This window comes from Primulina huaijiensis, chromosome 3 (genome assembly GCF_012295235.1).
Source record: "Primulina huaijiensis isolate GDHJ02 chromosome 3, ASM1229523v2, whole genome shotgun sequence".
In the NCBI taxonomy this organism is placed as follows: domain Eukaryota; kingdom Viridiplantae; phylum Streptophyta; class Magnoliopsida; order Lamiales; family Gesneriaceae; genus Primulina; species Primulina huaijiensis.
Window position 1 is genome coordinate 4,629,051 of NC_133308.1, and position 15,017 is coordinate 4,644,067.

The window sequence follows — 15,017 nt, forward strand, 5'->3', positions numbered from 1 at the left end:
TCATCAGATCTCTTCACAAAGGCACTTCCTACGACAATATTCAGAAAGCACATATATAATATTGGGATGCGCAATCTACGAAATTTGTGAAGAATTGTTCGTGTCAACATGAGGGGGAGTTTACGTGACTGCACTCTTTTTCCCTTACTATGGTTTTTATCCCAATGGGTTTTTCCTAGTAAGTTTTTTAACGAGGCAGTATAAAAACACGTAATGAAGACAATCATTATGATCATCATCACAAGGGGGAGTGTTGAAAAATAATATTTAAAATGTGTGTATTGAATATTTGAATGTTGAATATTTGAATGTTGAAAATTAGGTAAAATTAGGCGTTGAATATTGAAATTTGTGTGTGATGATGAAGGTAATGATGTAATTTATTTTTGGATTATTTGTAAAAATTTTCTATAAATAGATCTCTCATTTGTGAAGAAAATCACAATTGAGTTGAGAGAAAAATATTATAAAGTGTGTAGTGTGATAATTTTTGAGAGTTTGAGATTTTTACTTTTTACCGTAAATTTTTACTTTTTCACAACAATATTCAAATATAGACATCCATAATTTTTTTTATTCAAACATAGATTTCGAGAAATGAAATTCCTATCCATACTACAAGAATTATATATTATGATTTTCGGAAGTTAGAAAATTAATAATGAATAAATAAGTTGTTTTTATTATTCACTAACCAGTCAAATTAGAAATTTGTATAATAATATTATATCCAGATCAATGCTTGTACACCAATAAAATATAAATAATTGAAGTTCAAAATTGCAAAAATAATTTCTTCTAAAAAAATTGATGCACTCTTTTTCAACTAATAACTATTCATACCAGAAAAAGCGATCATGACGTCAATAAGTGTTTAACCAGTGGGCAGAAGTTCGATTCTTCTTATCAACGATTTCTCAGACGATCTTATTTCATATGTTTGTCTAGTTTAGTTTATATGACTAACGTGATTTTCAAACTATAAGATTAGCTCAAGAGTTTGTCAATGTCACTTAAGGATAACAATTGTATGTTTCATTAAAAAAAACGTAACTGGCCGAGTGATTTCTTATCACTCATCCCTTGCCAATCCGTTTAGTCATAATAGCGAAACAGAGAAGAAAATAAAGATTCAGTTTTGGAGTTGGTGATTTTTCGATCAAAATACTCGGATATTCTATTGATGTTCTGCTCTTTATTGATGACAACAAATCAATGAATGATTTCAAACATATACAAAAGGTATAATCTTTTTTTAAAAAATATATATTTTCTTCAAATTAAATCCGATCCCGAGCCATTTGATCCCTATATCATATTGAACAAACATTTATTTATTAATAATTAAATTTCAAATCATTGCTAGAAAACAAACGCATAGTTATTCTCAATGTAAATATAATTATACCAGGTGCACAAGCAAGACGAAGCAAACATGCACTACCGTCTCTCATTTTTAGTTTAAGAATAAATAGGAAAAAAAAAAATTAAATTCTTCATTAAATGTTATGTGCCACTATTTAGGTAAGTTTTCATGAACCATGCATGCATATATACATTACAAGAGCTTCCATAATATAAAGAGTAATAAACAAATTAAAAGTGATTGCTGTTATTCTGTAGAAAACACACACAAATATATATCGTTTAGCTCGAATAATGAGATGATAAATGATGTATAATATATATGAAATCAGGCAGTATTGTCTACCATAGATGCATAAAACAAAACCAAATCTCTACATGTTGCATGCGTGGAATTTGGAAATCTGAGGTTTGAAATGAATAAATGAAAACCAGTGAGAATTCTAAGTCCGTGTGTTGGAGCAAAAAATGTGCGTTACCTTGGATTATAGACGATGTCCCAATTAATTCCATCAATTCTAACAACCATTTTGACCTGTTTTGAGACCGTACGTTAATACTCACACATTTGCACACACTCTAATTATCCACTCTCCGTCGTTCTATAAAAACCCCAAACTTTGTCGAGAATATGTCATCTATCTTTTCATTAATTCGACTTCTGAAGAATAAGACATCGATAAAAAGATATATATACAGGTTATATATATTATATATATCGGGCAAGCTACATTTTGCTTGCTCGTTAGTTTCGTAAAAACATAGTTATTCGAAGAGAAAAAGAAAAAATTGATAGATAGATATAGAATCGATAATAAGGAAAAAAGATGGGGGCTGGGAAGAAAGTAGGGATTTCAGTGGTATCCCTGATCCTAGTTGTGGGGGCGGTCATCGGCGTCGTGGCGGTGGTGCGAAGCAGCCAGAACTCAGCCAACAATGAAATTGAAAAGGCGCCGTCTGCCTCCATGAAGGCCGTAGAATCCATCTGCGCTCCCACGAGTTACAAGGATGCTTGCACCCGCACCCTGGAGCCCGTCGCCAGGAATGAGACCGCCACCCCGAAGGACTACATCATGGCAGCCATCCAGGCCACTCTGGATGAAGTCAAGAAATCCTTCGACGTCACTAGCAAAACCGTTGTGAACAATGAAACTGACCCGTACAACCACATGGCCGTCGAGGATTGCAAGGAGTTGCTAGATCAGGCCATCGACACTCTACAGGCATCTTATTCCATGGTGGGGGATAATGACATGCACACCCTCCAGGATCGTGCGGACGAGCTAAGGAGCTGGATGACCTCCGTCTACGCCCTCCAGTCCACATGCAAGGACCAAATTGAGAAGCCCGAGTACAAATCAGCCATCGAGAATGGCATGATCAACGCCACTCAGCTCACCGACAATGCCATCAACATAGTTGCTGAGCTCTCCGAAGTTTTGAAGTCCTTCAATGTTCCGATCAATCTCAAGCCCAATGCTCGTCGATTGATGGGATTGAACAGTTACCCAAGCTGGTTTGGCACGGCAGACCGTAGGTTGTTGAGAGCACAACGGGGCGGCCATATCAGGCCAAACGTAGTTGTTGCCAAAGACGGCAGCGGACAATTCAGGACCATTGCTAGTGCCATGAATGCATACCCCAAGAACTCTAAGGGCAGATTCATCATCTACGTGAAGGCTGGTATCTATGACGAATTCATTGTTATTGACAAGAGCAAGCCCAACATCTTCATCTATGGAGATGGCCCCGGAAAGACCATTGTCACTGGGAAAAGAAACTTCGGAATCATGAAGATAGGCACAATGAACACTGCCACGTTCTGTAAGTTTAAAGCACATGCAATTTCCATCAGAGAGCATCAATGCACTCCCTGTTTGTTATTTATTGACAATTACTAATGTTCTCTTCTCTCTATATATTCAGCTAACAACGCACCTGGATTCATTGCCCGAAGAATGACGTTCCGAAACACCGCTGGTCCCGATGGGCACCAGGCCGTGGCTCTTCGTATAAACGGTGACATGTCAGCCATATTCGACTGCCACATCGAAGGATATCAAGATACCCTGTACTATCACACTTCCCGTCAATTCTACCGCGACTGCGTCATCTCTGGCACGATCGACTTCATCTTCGGAATGGGAGATGCTGTGATCCAAAACAGCTTGATCGTTGTGAGGAAACCAAATGCCAATCAATTCAACACCGTCACCGCCGATGGGAAAGAGGTTTCCAGAGGTAGCAACGGGTTGGTCCTCCAAAACTGCAGGATTGTTCCAGAGAAGGAACTATTCCCCATCAGGTTCCAAATCTCCACATACTTAGGCCGTCCATGGAAGGCACAAGCTTTGACCGTGGTGATGCAGAGTGAACTGGGAGACCTGATCCGCCCCGAAGGATGGATGCCTTGGAGCACAACCGACCCCAATTACTTCTTTCACAACACTTGCCAGTACTATGAGTTCGCGAACCGAGGCCCTGGCTCTAACACCGCCAGAAGGAGCCATTTGTTCAAGCATTTCAAGGTCCTGAGCCCGCAGGAGGCTGCCAGGTACACCGTGGCCGCGTTTCTTCAGGGTGCGCAGTGGCTAAAACAGGCTCATATCCCTCACCAACTCGGCCTGTAATGATCCAACAACGTCAAATTGAATCTATGAAACATTGATTACTTGAGCTAGCTTTGTATTGTACTTATAAAATCGTCTCTCTCTCTCTCTCACACACAAAATTCCATGATGTAACAATATATATAATTATTTTGATAATTTCATAAATATATATATCCAATCTTGTAGTGGTAAAAAGAACAATTAGTTCAATGTGCATGATTTTTGATATCGAGCTCGAAAGACGTTCTTGTTATTGATGAGAATTAATGATACCCTCCAGAAGAATTTCATTATGGAATTCGAACTTTTTGTGCAATTTTTCTCATCTCTTCCTTCTCATACATACAAAAACTTCCAAAACCAGTAATTTATTTTATTATTCTATGGTTTTATAAAATTATATTAAATTATTTCTAGATTTGTGTGTTGTTAGTTATTATGAATTATAATCTATAATGTTAATAAAACAACATATCTTATCAGTTAACTAACTTAAAAATCATAATTAAAAACTACCCAAATTTAAAATCTTGACTTTATCTTGATATTTATTTTTTAATAAAAGAATTTTTCGTGAGAGAGTCAATACTATGTTGGGAGTTCTTTTCTCGGATTTGTCAATCATCATATTACAAAATAAAAAATATCGACGAACCTCGTATATTTTATTTTAAGTAAGATATCGACGATATTACGTTATAAAATAAAAAAAATATCGATAAACACCCCATTTTTTTTTCTTCCAAAAATGACATATGGTTGTACAAAACAAAAACGGATAGATGCGCCTCCCACGAGATTCGGTCATATAAATATAACAGCATCACGAATTCAGCTTCTTCCATTCCCGCTCAAAACCCCCCAAATTCAGATCCAGACGCGATATTTGAACGAGCTTCGGAGGGGTACTCCCCCGAATCCTGCATCAGAATAGTGGAATGTGAAGCAGATTTATGCGGCGTATTCTCACCTCCTCATTGTAAGTTTGCAAATCTATCGACGTCTCATCATCTCTGATGGATGATAATCGTCGTTTATCATATTTTCATATTCCCATCCTGAAATCTGAGTACTGGGAGAGAATCGTGGATCCGGATGAAATTTTCAAAGCCCTCTTGCTTTAATGTTTCGGCGATCGGTTTTTGTGTTTCTCTGTCGAAATCAACTTTGTGGAAAACACGCGCTTCGGTTTGAACATGCATCGGATTCACGTTTTTTTAGCTGTAATGTTTCTATGTAAGAGGCACCGAGTTTATCTTTTCTTAGGTTTTCAGCTTCTTAAATATATCGTATTTAGGATCTTATTTATGTTATTCCCATTTATACTATGAAATATTTGTCAGCTGATTCACAGATTTTGCTAGATTTTACGTCGGATCCCGCTAATTTCACGAAGTGTCAAAAAGGAAAGCGACAGACTGCCTAATTTGCAAGAGGTATGTATTAGCTCATCCTGTTTATCCAACACGCTAACATTTTCTTGTCCCTCATCATTCATATTTCCAAGCTGGTGGTGTATAAGTTGTAGACTGGTAGAACCTTGAGTAGGCTGACGTAAATGGGCAACTCTATTTTGTTCTCTCAGAGGAAAGTGCTTTATGTTTACCTCTTAAGAATGTTGAATTCAGTTATAGTTATAATTGGTCGTTTTTGCCAGAATATTATGTTTTACAAACTTGAAATACGCATGTTCTTCAGCCTTTTCACCAGTTTATGTGATTTATAGAGTTCAGGAAAATGGTATACCTGATTAACTTTCAAAGTATCTAACTATTGTAGGACTAAATGAGCGAGTGCCGTAGTTTTGGCAGCAATTACCATTGCTGCAGTCAATCCAGGAAGATCTCAGTCGGAGTTCTGGTTGATTCTCCCAATGACATGAAAGCAAAAGGCGTAACCCAAGCAGTGAAGCAAATACCAGAAACTGCAACTTCTGGCAAAGAGAATTTAGTTGAAGATCGGGCACAGCATACTCCTTCCACAGAAAAATTTGTGAAAGATTTACAGAATGGTGCATCCCCATGGGTTTCTACTAAATCATTCAACACAAAGTTATCCTCTTCTGTGGCAGTTCAAGATGCTAAACTGACTCAGAATTTCCCAGTTGCCACGAAAACACTTTCCAGATCAAAGCGACCAAAGAAAGCATCTGTAGATCATCCTGTGCAACTTCTTGGCAACAAGAGATTTGGCTTAGGACCATACAAAGACAGACCGAATAGTTTTGGTAAAGCTTCTTCTGCTTTGGAGGCCGGTAAGGTAAGCAATTCGGAGAATGTAGAGAATCTTTCATCAATATCAGGATTTCTGCCTGAAAAAGATCTTGCGGAAGATAAGAACAGGAAAACAGAACCCAAGGGCAGTGAAACTTTGAGAATGAAGCTCTGGGAGATTATAGGAAATGTTTCTTCACCGGACAAGCCTAGTCCCAGTGTCCAACATATCAAAATTGGTGCTAAAGATTTCAATCCAGAACTTGAGGAAGATGGAAAAGAGAATCCTAATGAAAAGACAAATCCACATTCGGACACAATTGAAAGTGATTCTGAAAGGCCTGATCATATTATCAGAAAACCATCGACTCATTCTTTGACCAGAAAGAAAGCTTCCACTAGAAAGCAGCATAGCAAAATTGAAGCTACTAAAATTACTAGCCATAAAAAACAATGCCAGAAAGAGAGTACAGTATCAGTTAGAGGAGATTCGTTTAGAAGACCATGTGAAACTGTCTATACTGGTTTTTTGCCTTGTAATTCTCTAAGAAACAAGGGTGAGGAAGAGAATTTTGAAAATCCAGAGGAGAGACGTCAATCAAGCAACAAGAGCAAGTCAATACTATCTCTTCATACATCTATGTTGCAGGGTAATAAAGCTGAAAATGGTCACAATTCCAATGACAGGAGGAGGGATATACTTAGGGAGATAGAAAGTGGTACCAAGATAAGGAACTCCTTTGAATCTCCAAACAATGTGATGACTGAACAGCCAAGTGCTGTTGGACCGCTGAGAGTTACACCAAAATCTAAGATTCAACAAGAAGACGTAACGAATTCTTTGTTGAAAAACAAGAAACACCACACACACAAACCTCAGAGTCATACCTTTGAGATAAACTCGCCTGTTTCTCCTGGATGTTCACCATTAGGTCTTCAGGAAAAAGATCATGATCTAAGTAATGCAGAGAAAAACGTTGATGCGAAAAGAATTGCCAAGATCTTACTGAATTCTAAGTCAACTGGAAGCAAATCAAATGGGCAGGTGGAATTATCTGTATCCTTGATGCTTTGGTCATAATAATAACTAAGTGGCAATCATCTTTTTATTCAGTACCAAATTGTGCATACCTTTTGCTCTTCCTTAGTGAATAAAGAACGGCTGTGGAGAGTTGAATGACTATCCTCCTCTGAAACCAACCTTTGTGATGGAACAGGATGGAGAGCACAGTATATCTGGATCATCTAACGCTGCTACAGATTCTGAGAACTCCGAAGATGATTTTCATATTAAAGGTTACAGACTTCTAACATAAATGTTTGCTTCTTCCTGATGTTTCAATCAGTTGATTTACCCTCTATGGTCCAAAATAAAATAAGTGATTATGCTCGCAATACACACACACACACACACACATATATAATGTGGCCTAACATAACAGTTCAACAATTTTCACATTATTCTCCTTGATTAATTTTGATTTAAGTATTTTTAGTGTTGGGAATTTTGTTGAAGAGTTGTGGATTTGCATAAAGAATTTTATTACTCTCTGCTAAGTGCTAAATGATAGACCTTTTGTTACCATCCTAAATTGTGGTTAACATGGTCGTGGTACTAAATTTATGAATACTCTGAGAGCAGCAGCATCCGACACACACAAATGAGTATTCCTTTAGTTCACAGGTTTCTGCTCTTTGCAGTTTCAACAAGCATGTCTTCTCATTTGCAGCAGTGCTTATTATTTAGGTCATTTGACTTGGTGATAGCTGCTACAGAATCATTCAATCTTCTGTTAAGTAAGTCAAGCTGCATTATGCTGTGGATGTGCAGGTTGCAGGAAATTAGAGCCATTATCTTCTGAGATTGGTATTACTAAACATTATTTACGAAGCAGAAGGCTGGGCAACAAGAAAGGTGTTGGCGTGACTGAATGTAGCCCTATTTCAGAATCATTAAAAGGTCTACCCATGCTAATCAAATTGCCTTCTCCATCTTCCTATCATAGTTTGCTTATTTATTTCTTGAAAATTTCTTTTTTGCTTATCAAATGCATAATAGTCTTTTTGCCTCTGCATAATGAAACAGGAAAAGAAGAAAGTGGAAAGCACCAAATGTGCATGGAAAACGATCACGAGGACGGATTTGCCAGGTATAAGTAGTATTTGTTGAATTAGATTGAAAAAAAGTATGGGAAATGCTGCCAACATCTTATATTTATAATTGGTTGATTAAAATTCAGTGCCGTGGCTCTACTTACTATGGCTTTAGATCGTGTCCAAACCAAAATGAAGTCAATGATTGACAAAAGATCTGCTGAAATTTTGATGGAGGCTGCTGATGGAATATATTTGCAGTTAGAGCATGCTGAATCTCAGATGAAAAAAGATGTGTAAGTTTGTTGAAAATGACTGATTTTCTTATTCCAAGAATTAACTTCCTGAGCTTTAATCTTGTAAATTTCAGGGAAAAGCTGATTAACCATAGTAAATTAAAAAGGAGACGTCTAGATGCTAGATATCAAGGTATGTGTTTCTAGAATCTCAGCTTGATAACTTATTGTTCTAATCTTGTCGGACCAAACCATACAATTTCTAACATACTTATGAGCTTAGCGTAAGGCATACTCAGCAATGAACAGGGAAATCCAGACGCAATCCTCGAAGCACTTCTATGTAAAGTCATTTCTGTTGCCTATGCGTACATTCTAGCTCTTCTATCCGAGTTCACAAGCTTGGTCACAAGTTACTCCCATCATCCATAGAATTTTCTTTTTCTACCCTTAATTTTCTTCTTTTTTATTATTTGATGGAAGAGCTTTGTCTCTAAAAAAATGGGAGAATGAGATTCTTAGCATTTGTGTTTCAATAAAATTTACTGATAAATAAACGAAATGCATTCCCTTTTTTCAGAAGAAAGTTTTATGTGAACATGTTTATTTTCAAATAGTATTAGGATAATGAAGAGAGAGTGACTTAATACAAGATTTGCGTGATTCGCCTGCCTACATCTATGAGACAGATATCCAAGTGACAGTAACTACTACTAATCATGTTTACTTCATAATATAATCTACACATTTGTGTAATTGAGATAATATCTAGTGAATCAATACGATAGAATTTTTTGAATTAAATCACAATCAAAACATATTACAGACTTAATATCTATAATATAAAATATAAATTCATAAACATAACAGAATTGTTAGCTAACACTGTAGATTTTACATTCCCTGATTTCACCTACAGAATTTCGAAGAGATTCTATCAGCTTTGCATGGCCTAGGTGTGTGTTTTCATCTGTGTTTTGCAGAAAACAATGAAATTTATTTGCAAGTATCAAAATATTACAATTGATTTCTGTGTGATGTAAAAGTTTGTTAACATGCAATTGTGCAGATCCCTGTCAAATCAAGTTTTAGAGGAACGTTATTTACTCAATAAACTATAATGGATTTCCTCATAGTTAATGAAGCCTCTTAACCTTACTGCTCACTCCTAGAAATCACTTTCTCCTGGCTAGTATTTTTTTGAAAATTTAAAATGCTTTTCAGTCTGCAGTTTAACTAAATTGCTCAAGAAATCTTAAATGCAGTTTGAGGCTGTTAGCATATTTAATGAAATATTGGTTCATGCAGCATCTATGTGGCAACTGAATGACTATAGGTCATTGATAAATTTAGAAATAGATGGGTAATTTTTTATATTTTTCTAGTTTTGAAGCTGAATTGAGTTTCATATGTGATGCAGAGCAACATGAACAGTTGATTGCCATACACAAAAGATTTGAATCAGAGGTTGATCACCACCTTCAAGGCTATGGACACTTAGTTGAAGATCTGGAAGAGTTTGGGACTGAACTTGAAGGAAATATGAAAAGACACAGTATGAATTCTAAATTTCAACAATCATTTTGAATAATTATTAGTCATGTATATGAGGCACCTTAAATTTTGTAGTTCGATGCTTGGCTGGTGCATTTTTTTTATTCTTTGCTCCGCAGCTGTTGTCTTTCCTATGTTAAAATTTGAATTACCTTAAGATTAACAGCACCTAATAGAAACAAATGGTCCGGTGATTTTATCTTGATCTTCCTATGGTTCCAATTAAATCAATAATTTCTTATACAATGAAGTGCACGATTTAATAACAACGCAAATTTGAAGCATGTTAGATTCATTTATTATAATGTGAACTCACAACATTTTGCTTCTTGAACTGCTTGATGCAAATTTTTAACATTGGCATAAACTTTGATCTGTCTAAGTTTATGGTTGATCTATGTGACCTTGATCATATGCTCTTAAATTGTCAATTTGATTATCGAATCTAGGTCCAATCACTTGTCTTTATCTCTTACTTGTCCCTATGGTAATGCTCAAACAGAAAATGCAAAACTATGTGACCTTGATCATATGCTCTTAAATTTTCAATTTGATTATCGAATCTCCGGTCTCCCAGTGCGTTCACTGGAGGAACATATCAAAGAGCCTAAGATGTAGAAATAGTTTTGTATTGGCTGCGTTTTCTGTTTGAGCATTACCATAGGGACAAGTAAGAGATAAAGAAAAGTGATTGGACCTAACTAATTTGGTTTAGTACATAATTTGAGATGCTTCTATAGCTACAGCTTCAGTTCTATGCAACAATCAATGAGAGATTGTTTTTTTCATTTAACAGCTTCTTCGCTTACAAAATTTGTAAAGTGATTCTTTTGTGGTGGCTGACCACAATTAGTTTGGAATAAATGCTTATATAATGATTATCATTAATATATTTTTGGTAATCTGTAGAAGCATCAAACGAGAAGTTTCTCAACCTAGCTGAGCAAGCAATTAATGGTCAGCTTGATGACGCTGAAAGAAAAATCTTGGCAGCTCATGAAGTGAGTTTATTTTTATTTAACTCTTTCTAACAAGGTTTACAAAAGTTTATGTTTTTTGATTCAGAATATTACATTGGACATTGTTAAACTTCGCATCTCAAATGATATGGCTTATTACAAGTCATGGGAATGAGTTCATTTGGTTGTGTTTGGATTGAATTTCAGATACAGTAGAGTAGTGGTTTTGATTATCTGTTCATTTTTAGCTGCCAAAATAAAGCTAGAATTACAGGAACCTCCTCTTCATTTGTATCTGCCAAATATCAAGCTAGAATTTTGGGAACCTCCTCCACGTTTAACCTCTGATTGCCACTCCACAGAGGAAAAGGAGAAAATTGTCTATCTGGACTGTGCTGTGTTATTGTTGTTGCTCATTAATTGCCAAGTATTGTTGATTAAATTTCAAGAACAGCTTGGTACTATGTTTTGGTGCATCCTATTATAGCAATCCACTTCGGCCTAGAATGTGTAGAAGAGATTTTACAGTTCAATACTTGCTGCCCATGTTCTTAGATCATCCCAAGTCTTCCGTTTTTTTTCTTCTTCCGAGTAACTTTGAACTTGAAGTACAATACTTGAAATGGTTTTTATTTTGCAGTTGGCTAGGGAGAAGATGCTTCAATTGAAACTTGTGGTAGCCAAGTGCGTAAAACATGGGGCTTTCGGAGAAATTTTGTAGCCGAGGAACAGATTTTACTAATATAGGCATGATACTAAAAATTTGATTAGAGCTAGATGTGCTAGAAGTTCATAAGGACCGAGGATGAGACCCTGTCTTCAATGAAGTTTTAGAAACATGACTATTGTTTTTACAATTTAAAACTATATTTCTAAGAAGTATCTATGTTATGTTAGAACCAGTTGTATGGTGATTGGAATTTGAGGATGAATGTTTCAGCAATTTGAGGAGCCTCAAGAACAGAGAGAACAAAAAAATTGTTTGGGTTCTTGGAAATAGAAGTAATTATGTTGAATAAAAATTTCAAAAGGAAAACAAATTTAAAGTGTTGAAAATTAATATTTAAAATGTGTATGTTGAATATTTGAATGTTGAAAATAAGAGTTATAAATATTGAAAATTAGTGTGTGATGATGTAGGTAATGATGATTTTATTTTTGGATTATTTGTAAAGATTTTCTATAAATAGATCTCTCATTTGTGAAGAAAATCACAATTGAGTTGAGAGAAAAATATTATAAAGTGTGTAGTGTGATAATTTTGAGAGTTTGAGATTTTTACTTTTTACCGTAAATTTTACTTTTTCACAACACGTTATCAGCACGAAGCTCTAAAAGTCCTCCATACTTTTCCAAGCTCTAAACAGAAGAAAAAGGTAACAAAAGTAATAATATTTATTTTACTGTTTATTTATTTATTGTGTATATACTTAATATATAATATAATGTTATAATAAAATAAATTTTTCAAAAAAACTTGTTATAAATCTTAGGAGGATGTTAAGACGACATCCCACACTCCCGGTAAGGGATACGACAAGTATAAAAGTCTATTAGGTTTTTAAACAAAATATCTTATGACACCTTATTATGATATTGTGATATGATATACATAATTATTTAAAACATTACTAATATTATATACACCATATTATTACCATAAAATTATACAAATACATACATTTATTTTCTTGTACACCAACGGTCATAAACGGTAATAAAACGGCTAGTTTTTGCCCTATAAATATGATCTCACAAACACATTCAATCACTCCAACTTTCTTTTCTTCTCTAAAATTATTCTTCATCAAATTTTTGAAGAAAAAAGAAGATGGGTTTCACAAGGTTATTTTTAATTATTTTGGTTATCATACTCACGAGTCTTGTATTTATCGAAGAATATCCTCTTCGTGTGTTTTCTTTATTTTTACAAATGCTTGTATTTGTTGTTTATCCATTACTTTGTATTGTAATATTCATTAACTAAAAAAATGCATCGTAATTTTTTTTAGTACCACCATGTCAAACTTGGCAAAGCTCGAATTCATTGCTCTTGATATTACGTGGAAAAATTATATGCCATGGACTCTCGATGTAGAAATGCATCTTGAGTCATTAGGTCTAAATGAGACCATAAAAGAAAATGGCATATGCACATCACAAGAAAAGGCAAGAGCCATGATATTTTTGCGTCGACATCTCGACGACGGATTAAAATGTGAATATCTGATTGGAAAAGATCCCATGATTTTGTGGAAGGGATTAAAAGAAAGATTCGAACATATAAGGGAAGTTATACTTCCGACCGCCCGGGATGAATGGAATACGTTGAGATTCCAAGATTTTAAGAAAGTCAGTGATTACAATTCAGCGATGTATCGAATAATCTCGCAGCTAAAATTTTGTGGACATGAGGTCACAGAATCGGAAATGCTTGAAAAAACATTTTCCACGTTTCACGCATCAAATATAACTCTACAACAACAATATAGAGTGCGTGGATTTGCGAGATATTCTGAACTCATCGCCTGTCTTCTTGTGGCGGAAAAGAATAATGAGCTGTTAATGAGAAATCATCAGGCACGACCCACTGGTTCAACGGCATTTNATAGTTATTTCTATAACTCATCTCAAAATAACGTCCCAAACCATCCACAGAAAAGGCATCAAGAAAACATGAGTGTTAATGAAAATCACTCGAAAAGATTTGAAAGTTCTTGTTTCAGATGCGGTACTCCAGGACATTGGTCTCGTATTTGTCGAGCCCCTGAGCATCTTTGCAAACTTTATAAAGAATCGATAAAGGGGAAAGAAAAGGAGACCAACTTCACTGAGCGAAGTGACCGTTTGAGTGATTCAACTCATTTTGATGCTGCTGATTTTATGAATGATTTCTCTGGAAATGATCAATATGTTGATGGTATAGAAATGAACAATATTGATGCTGCATATTTTCTCAATGATTTATATGAAAATGAACAATATAGTGGTAGAATATAAATGTACAATAATTTATTTTTCATGTATTTATATGATAATGTTTTATTGTACAATTATGATATGTGTTATATTTAAATATGTATTGTCATTAATTTTTTTTCATTGCATATTTTTTGAAGTTCAAATATGGAAAATGCTATGAGCAAAGCTGAAGTTTGCATACCCGATAGTGGTACAACGCACACTATCCTCCGAGATAAAAGATATTTCTTGGAACTAAAACCAACAAAAACAACGGTGAATACAATATCAGGTCCTGTAGACTTGATTAAAGGATGTGGTAAAGCACAATTTTTGTTACCTAATGGTACAAAATTTTTGATCAATGATGCTTTATATTCACCACAATCGAAAAGAAATTTGTTGAGTTTTAATGATATATATTCNTTATTTTGGTTATCATACTCACGAGTCTTGTATTTATCGAAGAATATCCTCTTCGTGTGTTTTCTTTATTTTTACAAATGCTTGTATTTGTTGTTTATCCATTACTTTGTATTGTAATATTCATTAACTAAAAAAATGCATCGTAATTTTTTTTAGTACCACCATGTCAAACTTGGCAAAGCTCGAATTCATTGCTCTTGATATTACGTGGAAAAATTATATGCCATGGACTCTCGATGTAGAAATGCATCTTGAGTCATTAGGTCTAAATGAGACCATAAAAGAAAATGGCATATGCACATCACAAGAAAAGGCAAGAGCCATGATATTTTTGCGTCGACATCTCGACGACGGATTAAAATGTGAATATCTGATTGAAAAAGATCCCATGGTTTTGTGGAAGGGATTAAAAGAAAGATTCGAACATATAAGGGAAGTTATACTTCCGACCGCCCGGGATGAATGGAATACGTTGAGATTCCAAGATTTTAAGAAAGTCAGTGATTACAATTCAGCGATGTATCGAATAATCTCGCAGCTAAAATTTTGTGGACATGAGGTCACAGAATCGGAAATGCTTGAAAAAACATTTTCCAC

The 15,017-nt window shown here is 35.2% G+C and overlaps 2 protein-coding genes across 8 annotated transcripts; both read left to right on the forward strand.

Moving 5' to 3' along the window:
• Positions 1 to 2,004: 2,004 nt before the first annotated feature.
• Positions 2,005 to 4,076, forward strand: LOC140973240 (pectinesterase 4-like). Its single transcript, XM_073435890.1, has 2 exons — positions 2,005 to 3,189; positions 3,292 to 4,076. Exons 1-2 carry the CDS (start codon positions 2,193 to 2,195, stop codon positions 3,993 to 3,995), a joined length of 1,701 nt encoding a protein of 566 aa, XP_073291991.1. The 5' UTR covers positions 2,005 to 2,192; the 3' UTR covers positions 3,996 to 4,076.
• Positions 4,077 to 4,777: 701 nt separating this feature from the next.
• On the forward strand, positions 4,778 to 12,020 carry LOC140973241 (meiosis-specific protein ASY3-like). 7 transcript variants are annotated; one of them, XM_073435894.1, is made up of 11 exons: positions 4,779 to 4,956; positions 5,342 to 5,413; positions 5,757 to 7,235; positions 7,408 to 7,486; positions 8,022 to 8,150; positions 8,277 to 8,340; positions 8,431 to 8,580; positions 8,655 to 8,713; positions 9,941 to 10,075; positions 10,984 to 11,075; positions 11,674 to 12,020. In XM_073435894.1, exons 3-11 carry the CDS (start codon positions 5,763 to 5,765, stop codon positions 11,752 to 11,754), a joined length of 2,262 nt encoding a protein of 753 aa, XP_073291995.1. In that variant the 5' UTR covers positions 4,779 to 4,956; positions 5,342 to 5,413; positions 5,757 to 5,762; the 3' UTR covers positions 11,755 to 12,020. The 7 variants fall into 7 exon arrangements, 4 of the variants coding, with proteins under 4 accessions (XP_073291995.1, XP_073291993.1, XP_073291992.1 ...); XM_073435892.1 differs by having other exon boundaries at positions 4,781 to 4,956; positions 5,321 to 5,413; positions 5,757 to 7,247; positions 7,348 to 7,486; XM_073435891.1 differs by having other exon boundaries at positions 4,781 to 4,956; positions 5,757 to 7,247; positions 7,348 to 7,486.
• The last annotated feature ends 2,997 nt before the right edge of the window (positions 12,021 to 15,017 follow it).